General features: G+C 46.3%; 1 protein-coding gene across 1 annotated transcript in view; it reads right to left on the bottom strand.

Moving 5' to 3' along the window:
• Nucleotides 1-264: 264 nt before the first annotated feature.
• Nucleotides 265-9,378, bottom strand: part of cbl (Cbl proto-oncogene, E3 ubiquitin protein ligase) — a 46,031-nt gene continuing 36,917 nt past the window's right edge. The window contains 4 exon segments of the mRNA XM_042068861.1: nucleotides 265-4,960; nucleotides 5,842-6,051; nucleotides 6,404-6,513; nucleotides 8,940-9,132. Of these exon segments, the coding sequence (XP_041924795.1) occupies nucleotides 4,659-4,960; nucleotides 5,842-6,051; nucleotides 6,404-6,513; nucleotides 8,940-9,132 (815 nt within the window). The 3' untranslated portion in view covers nucleotides 265-4,658.

Below are 9,378 nucleotides of genomic sequence, written 5' to 3'. Positions count from 1 at the left end.
GTAACTTGGCTTTTCCAGAGCCCATAATTTATTGTGGTTCTAGAACGCCTCCATAGGGATTCCGTCTGGGTTAGGGGCATCACAGAGGCCTGCTGTTTAAAATGAAACCGTGGAAACAGATCGCCATAACTACAGTGGAAGGTGCTGCTGGTCCTGAAGTTGAGATCAGGACAAGACCTACACCACGGAGAGGTGGATGCTGGGAAGAGGGAGGAGCTTATGTGTGTGTGATCCATGAACATAAAGCAAGAGCAAATCACCCTATACATTTATTAAAAATTGCTTTAATAACAGATGTATAAATTTCAAAATTAAAATGACTTTATATGCTTTTTTTCTGGGTTGGTGTACATCATGGACAATTAATAAATAACATTAGTCTTTATTTGTTGACAAATGAAAAAAAAAAGAAGAAAATGTACATAATCAAAACCAAGGCAAATCTGCTGCTCTCCATGACTTTGTACTCTGCAGGTGAACGTGTTATTCATTCTCATTACTCCCTATTAGTCTCCTGTTCACAGAAACTGTCAATAGATTTAAATTTATCATCTTCATATTAACAAGACATTGCGGATGAGCGAAGTCCCAGTAATTCATATAATTCATTTCAACAAGTCGTCTTCAGCGGAGTGAGGTTTCAGAGCTCGATGCTGAAGACCAGTCCAGAATGACCAACAGTTTAGAACCCCACTTTACAGGTTTCAACATATCAGTACCCCCCCCCCCACCCCACCCCACCCCAATACCCACCCCTACGGGTCCTTTGGCTTCTCCCTCTGAACCCAAAGACACGGAAGTGAATCCACACTGACACAGACAAGCTGGTACATTTCAACTGTTGATACAAGGCATGGCGCACTGCGACACGATGAGCATCTGAGAACCGAGCTGAGAAGTCCGCACACAGACACACAGAGCAAAAAAAAAAAAAAAGGCTTTTAAAAGATAGAAACTCACTCACACTCTTTTTCTCTCTCTCTCTCACACACACACACACACACACACACACACACTCTCATGTGAAATATGAAGTGATTCCAACAGAAGTATGGCACAGGTACAGATTGGCATCAGAGGTGCTGCAAGCACACAGGTAGGGCGTAAGGCTACTGCAGAGGGCATCCTTCAGTGTACCGCTACACTCCACTCCGTTCCACTCGGCCACGCCGAGGGTGCGACAACCCAGCGAAATAACCCGTTACTGGAGCTGCTAAGGTTGTTGCTACGCAAGCTTAACGGATAGAAATCATGACTGACATTCATGAACGTTGTGTGTACATTGCTGAAGTAAAATATCGCGCACACACACGCGCGCGCACAACCCCTTCACTTTGTTACTACATCACCTGAAACGCGTCTGCCAAGGAAGAGAGCAGCAATGGAACAAACACTCACACACACACACACACACACACACACACGATGATCTTGTACCATATCAATGACTTAACGTACCTTCCTATGAGGACTGACTGAGGAAAGAGGAAAAAATAAAAAATAAAAAAAATCACCCACTCTACACATCTGACTGACAGTACTGGGAACACGTCCATATTGATATGAACACCAAAGGAGAGGGCAAAGTCAAGCATTAGGTAAAACCAAACACAAACAGGCATCTAATATTCATGGGTTAAAATGTGATGGGGGAGCATAGGGCTCCCTCTTGTGGTCAGAGTAGGAAACACTCAACCAGACTCATTCAAGCAGAGCCAGCTTCTTACAGAACCAAGATGCTGGAGACGTGAGAACAGGCAAGAGACGCACAGAAACAACCAGAAACCATTCACTCTTAAAAGGAAAGAAAGGCCTTTTCTTTATAAAAAAAAAAAAAAAAAAAAAACACACTTAACATATGGCACTGCTCACAGTATAATTCTTATCAGTAAACAAAATCTTGAACAAAAATAAAATTCTGACATGTACAGGAATGCAAAATGAAATCAAACCAAAATGACGCCATTTACACAAACTCTCTATATAAGTAACTCTATACACTTTTGATTTTTAAAGTGACAGTATCAGAGCACTGTATGGTATCTGTATGCGGTGCCAAAAAATGTTAGAGGACACACACACACACACGCACCAATAACAAGTACAGTATTTAAATGAATGAAATGACACAAAGATAAAAAGTTTCGATTTGAAACTACAGAATCTCTAATTCACATGGTGCAATCACAGCCAGTATTAATGATTAGATGAGTTCACTGGAAGCCAAACCTGACAGGGGAACACTCAACAACATCCGACTCTACTAAGTCTGGGGCATTCTGTTGCCGTTCTGCAGACGGCTCCTTTGCACATTCCCATGAATACAGAAGAGAGAGAGAGAGAGAGAGAGAGAGAGAGAGAGAAACGCAGATATCTCTGGTGTCAGTGCAAAGTTCCCCAACATATGGCGTCTCGACTGACTACACCAGACAGCTCTTACCAAGCAGTGGGAAAAGAAACTAAAATATGAAGCACACACACAGTTATGAGTGGAGTGAAGAACACACACTTATGAGTGTGGAGAAGGGTGTGTGTGTGTGTGTGTGTGTGTGTGTGTGGTTACTTATGGCTGCTCTTGCATGGCTCCTAACTCTGTGTGACTGACTTCTGAGAGCTGAGGGGTACCTGAGAGGTACCAGATGTGCAATTATCCAGACACTAAAACGAACACCGCGCGCACACACACACACACACGCACACACAGAAAAAGATGGAAAAAAGGTCAACTTGGGCCTGTATTTGCACAAGCTGCTTATCAATTTCAAGTATGCTACATGACTCCAATAGAGATACTGCCACTTTAAAAAAAAGGTTAAACACAATATCCACAAATGTACAGTTAAGGCTTAATAGTTTAGCACTAACAATAGCAGCAGCAGTAAAGCACTTCTGAATTAATAACAATAATAATAACGACAACAACAACAACAATAATAATAATAATAACAATAATATATTAAAGTAATCAATGACGATTCACTAAGATGAACAACTTCAGATAGAGAACCCCTCCCCTTCCCACACTGAACACTGGGAGCACAGAATAGCTCTGTGTCGTGTCAGACAATACTTCTTTCTCCTTTTCCTCCTCCTCTTCTCCTTCCATTTCTCTCTAATGCTTCTCCACACACACACACACACACACACACACACAGACACACACACGTCCTGTTTCTCCACAGACAGACCCCTGCATGACCACACCCCGGCCGGTCAGCAGTAAAAGAGGATTTTCTTCATCCCCTTGTGTTCCTTCTTTCCTTCGGTCTTCTGTTTGGTGGCTGTTAAAAGTCTGTCGTTGTATGAATGAGACATTCAGAGGCAGTTGTTGAGGGAGGTGAGGAGGAACAGGCCAGGTGTGTCTGTGTGTGTGTGTCTGTGTGTGGTTGGAGTGGTAGAATCCACCAGTCATCTTCACATAAGTCTGGGCTGTCTGTTGGACAGGCAGTCTTTCTTTCGGTTTGAGGTTTGTCCTGCTCTCCACTCAAAAAGCTCACACACACTCACACTGACCCAGGGCTGTCGCTCCTCATCATAAACCATGTGCTATGCTTTGGCTGAATGAAAGACTCGCGCTCTCTTTCACTCACATACACACACACACACACACTCACACACACTTGAGGGGGGTGGAAAACAGCTACCAGAGGTCAATTCTTCATCCTTGTGGACATCATACTGTGAGCAAGTTTAGCAACCCACAGCATATTCTAGAGGGGACAGTGTGAGCACACTCATCTACACACCTGCTGGGTCTAGGCTATGGATTCAAGGCTACTGCCGGTCTCTATGCCAACGCTTTCTCTATGCTCAGGAACATTAAACACAAGCAGTGCACAGTTCAAACACACACACACAGAGAGTACCGACCCAGCACATTAAAAGGACGCTAGGTCCAAAACGAATCTAGCCAGGAGGAATCAGTACTACTGATCTGGCAGACCCAGACCAAGTCAGGCTTGGATCAATCCCACAATCCTCTGCTCTATGGACATGTGACATCTAGGAGATTCTGCATTTTTGCTGTTCACGTAATTCTGGAAACACACACTGACACACCCACAACCTGTCCATCCCATAGCAGGGACTGCACCAAAAGCGGTGTAAGCTATATCATCTGTAGCCGTTTTGGTTTATATATTAACTTACTGTTAACACACAGATACACATTTCTAATTGTTATTCTCCATGACACATTGCCTTGAGGTGACTTCACAACCAGTGACAACTTTTGGGCAAAACAGACAGAAAGAAAGAAAGAAAGAAAAAAAGAAATAGTCCTCATCAATACTTGATCTACAAACACTGTGATGCAGAAGACAACCCTGATATGTGTGTTGGGACACACACACACACACACACACACACAGACACACAGACACACGGAAAGCCAGTCTGTGGAGCTCAAGCCAAGTGTGAGCCAGGCGGCCTGGTGGTCAGTCTCAGCGGAGAAGCAGGCAGGCTGAGGCGCGGGCGGCTACACCACACGTGTGCGCAAAAACAATGCATCGCCACGGTAACAAACGGCGTCGCTCTGGGGAGTGAGGATAAGCTTTTAGCAGGGGTCATCCTGCCAGAAGCATGGAGGAGTGTGTGTGTGTGTGTGTGTGTGTGTGTGTGTGTGTGTGTGTGTGTGTGTGTGAGGGAGAGAGAGGGTGCTATGTAAGGATATGAGCGGTGGAGGGGATGGAGACGAACTCGCGCAGTATGTTCTTGGCCATCTCGATATTGTTCTGGGCGATCTGCAGGGCTTTCTGGATGTCCTGGTAGGTGTAGCCCTGGCTCATCAGGTGCTCGATCTCGCTGCTGAAGGCTGGGGCTGTTGCCACAGGAAGCGAGGGCAGAGAGGGCAGCACTGGCATGGGGGTGGGCGGGGGCACGGGGCTCGGGCGCCGGTCCGAGTTGATCCGGCGGGGCAGTGGCTTCGGAGGACGTTCAGGAGCTTCGCAGTCAGAGAACGCTGGGGAAGAAGCGCAATTTTTCATTAACAAACTGACATTTAAAATGTATATTTGCAATAATTCAATGGAACATTATGGCACTGTAATTGCAACACGTTAATCTAAAACCCATAATTTGAGAGGTTTTTACTTCATCTATTTCTATTAAACCCACTAGCCACAATCAATACATATAAAGTACCCTCCACAATTATTGGCACCACTGGTAAAGTTGACTAAAATCATGTATAAAAGGCCTATTCACACCAAGAACGATAACGATAACTATAACCATAACAATAAAAGCGTACACACTAAAGAACGATAAACAAAGTTTCTCCTTGTGTTAATGAATGTGACGGTTAAAATTCGATGGGTTCTGATTGGCTATTAGCTTTTTATCGTTCTGAAAATCGCTCTGAAAGTGATCCCCACTGATATCGTTCATGTTGTTATCGTTATAGTTTATGTGTGAACGTCGTCATTCATATTAACAAGAACGATATTTAATTATAGTTATCGTTATCGTTCTTGGTGTGAATGGGCCTTAAATAAGGTGATTTATCGTAATCTCCAAATAAAAAAACAATGAGGAAAAATCCCACCTTTTAGGGAGGCTAATTTATTCTGAGAAAAAGGAAAATCTCATAATTTTTTTATATTGTTAATATTTGTAATATTTTCAACACCCCTACATGTAATACCTTGTTAAGCCTCCCTTTGCCAATAAAACAGCTCGTAATCTTCTCCTATGACATCCCGTAAAGTTGGAGAATACAAACAAAGCAAGGAATTGGCATAATAGCAACACACTCATTTGAAATTGGAAATGTGACTAACTGGACAAGCCACAGTCTGGCAGAGTCAAAGGACAAAGAGTACAACAGCGCTCCAATCTCACCTGCAGCACTGCTGCCGATATCGCTGTCCAGAGACAGGCGGCTGAAGTTGGCCGAGGAGCTGCCCATCTCAGAGAGCGTGCGTCGGGCCGGGGCGATGGGCAGGGGCGGCTTGGGGATGTCGTAGCTGTTCTCCTCCTCCTCGCTCGGAGGGTCTCGCTCGCGCTCTCGGGGGCCATTGGTACTCGCCAGGGGGGGCAGCTCTGAGTAGTCTGGGGGGGGGGGGGGGGGGGTTTAAGAAGAGTGAGTGAGACTGAACGCTGACACACACACCGACTCTCATACCGACTAACACACAACAGGAACAGATATCAACACTGTGTTTAAGACTGAGCAGAGAAGTGCAGGGTTACACCATTGTATATGTGAGTGTGTGTGTGTGTGTGTGTGTGTGTGTGGTTTCTATGAGTGTCACCAGAGTCATGTGTCTGCTGTGGCAGGTGAAGTGAAGATGGCCTGAGCCTGGTGTGGGTGTGGGTGCGTGTGTGTGTATGCACACGTGTATATGTTTGTGTGTGTGTGTGTGTGTGTGTGTGTGTGTGTGTGTGTGTGTGTGTGTCGTACCAGAATCGCGTGCCTGCTGTGGCAGTGGAGTGTTGATGGCCTGGGCCTGGATGTTGTACATGGCTTCGTACATCTGCTGCCCGTCAGAGTCCAAGTCATTCAACAGCGTCCTTAGAAACACACAACACACAAATCTTAGCACCGAGCAGCACCTTCAGTCACACACACACACCTCAGCATCTAGTGGCATCCTGAGGGTCTCACACACACCTTTGCACCAAGCAGTATCCTCAGTCACACACACACACACACACCCCTCAGCACCTAGCAGCACCCTCAGAGTCCATGTCAACACCTACACCTTGTTACAGCCGGGCTACACCTGGTACGCAACTGAAGCCTTTAGTTCCCATAGTGCATGCTACAACAACTAGCTTCCACTGTAATCAATGGAACTGGCTACTCCAGATGTGATCCAAGTGGTGCGCAAATTCAAAAACTCTTCTAAAACTATTTTATAACACAGAGCTTCTGGTGCGTGCCCAGTGCAGCCCGGCTGTTAGACTAACTGCCCTTAACAGAGCTGTAAAGTTGGCTCAGTTTCCCATGGTGTCATAAACTAAAAGCACATGAGCTAATAAACTAGTAATATACCCACAAGAGTGTTTGTTCAGCGCTGTGGATTTGAATGCAGCGTTATCATGATTCCACAAGGTGTTGTTAAGCGTGTTTCCACCAACCATATGGTGCAAATTATCTTGAATTTTGACCTGCTTGTTCTATGTGTTACTCCTGCTGCTTTGACCAATAGTCACGTTTCCTTCCCAACCGTGTACGTCCACAACACTAACCCACCTCCGACCCCCCCCCCCCCCCCCCCACATCGCACTAAACACCAACCCACTTTCAATGCCACAAGGCCACATCACAGTCAGCAGCATTACGCGCCTAAACCTGACCCCAACAATGCCACATCACACTCATCCACACAATCACATACACAATCCTCCAAAATCCCCCCACCCCCACAAGGCCACATCATGTCTGGTGGGGGCTGGGGGTAATGTCTGGTGTGTGGAGGGGGAGCGTGCTGTGCTGAGTGGGTATCTGGAGTGGAGAAGGGGGATCTGGGGGGCAGGGGCATGGGCATGGGCATGGGCCTAACAGTAGCGCTAAATGCAAGCGAGGCAAAACACTTTCTTCCCTCTCTCTGAGGCCGTGCCATTATTAGCTAAGTAGTCTGCTAGTTGGCTATCCAGTTACTTGTCTTAATAGCTGAACTGGCACTCTATCAAAGTAAGTTGTCTTAAAGGAGAATTCCGGTGTGATATTGAACTAAAGTGTGTTGAAACATGATACCGAGTGTGAACGTATGTCTCATAGCCCATCTCGGCTTGTCCCCTGCACTCCAAAATCTGGCGCTAGTTAGCTGATGCTACCAACAGCTTTTTCAATGGTGGTGCTTCGGCATCGGGCTAGCCATGCAAATAAATCACTGTTTTACACCATTTACGAGGCTCAATGTATCTCCACACTTCATTGGTAGACTTCCGAGGGCCCTGACATTTAAAACGAGACATTGAGAACTTTGAAAAAGCACTGGTAGTTTACTTACAAGACGATTTATACAGACAGTATCTTCACGAAGTTTAGCGTTTGCAGCCATCTTGAATTTAGTCACAATAAGTCGAGCGACGAGTAAGAATGAACAGGCATGATAAGGGATCAGATTCCAAAAATAATTCAGTGGAAATGCATGGATTCCAGTTTCTTCCAGTAGCAGCAACTGGAATCCATGCATTTCCACGGAATTATTTTTGGAATCTGATCCCTTATCATACCTGTCTACCAATGAAGTGTGGAGATACATTGAGCCTCGTAAATGGTGTAAAACAGTGATTTATTTGCATGGCTAGCCCGATGCCGAAGCACCACCATTGAAAAAGCTGTTGGTAGCATCGGCTAACTAGCGCCAGATTTTGGAGTGCAGGGGACAAGGCGAGATGGGCTATGAGACATACGTTCACACTCGGTATCATGTTTCAACACACTTTAGGTCAATATCACACCGGAATTCTCCTTTAATATCTGAACTGGCACTCTATCAAAGTAAGCCCCTGATTCAATGTCTAGTGTACCAGCAACATCAGCAACCTCTTACAAAGCCCTGAAAGTTATTCTTAGTAGTCAAATTAACCGATCAAACAACATAGTCCTGCAATTTTGCAACTGTCAAAGGCAACAACAAACAATTTGACTGGCAGCCGCCCACTACTCATCTGCATAATATTCCCCAGCGTGTTCCACTCGCTTTGCCCAACTCACTGTTCTACGTCACCGCGGCCTGCCCCCGACTGAAAACATAGAACTTCGCTGTTCTACGTCACCGCGGCCTGCCCCCGACTGAAAACATAGAACTTCACTGTTCTACGTCACCGCGGCCTGCCCCCGACTGAAAACATAGAACTAAACTGTTCTACGTCACCGCGGCCTGCCCCCGACTGAAAACATAGAACTTCACCGTTCTACGTCACCGCGGCCTGCCCCCAACTGAAAATGAACGAAACACAGAACTTCACACGTGACGTGACGGTACCTGGAGTTGAGTACGGGGGCCTGAGGGGGCCTGGGTGCGGGCTCCACGTGGGAGGAGGAGCTGATGGGGGGCAGCACGGGCCGCGAGTTGGGCATCATGTAGTCCGACTCCTCGTCACTCTGAGCCCCCTCCTCCGACGGCAGCTGCTTCACCGCTGGGAGAGGCCTGGGGGGCAGGGAGGGATGAGACACATCTCACACACACATACAAGTATGGACATACACACACACATACACAATCATACAGAGAGAAGTGCATACAAAAGAACCCATATAAAGCAGAGAGTCCCCCCCCCCCCCCCCCCCCCACACACACCCACATAGGTATAGACGCACGCACACGCGCGCATGTACACACACACAGAGGGAAACAAACATCCCCAGACAAAAGTACACCACCCCCCAAATAGCGCGCGCACGCACACACAAACACACACACG

Source organism: Alosa sapidissima, chromosome 17, assembly GCF_018492685.1.
Source record: "Alosa sapidissima isolate fAloSap1 chromosome 17, fAloSap1.pri, whole genome shotgun sequence".
Taxonomy (NCBI): Eukaryota; Metazoa; Chordata; class Actinopteri; order Clupeiformes; family Clupeidae; genus Alosa; species Alosa sapidissima.
This window is presented reverse-complemented; position numbering and strand designations above follow the sequence as displayed.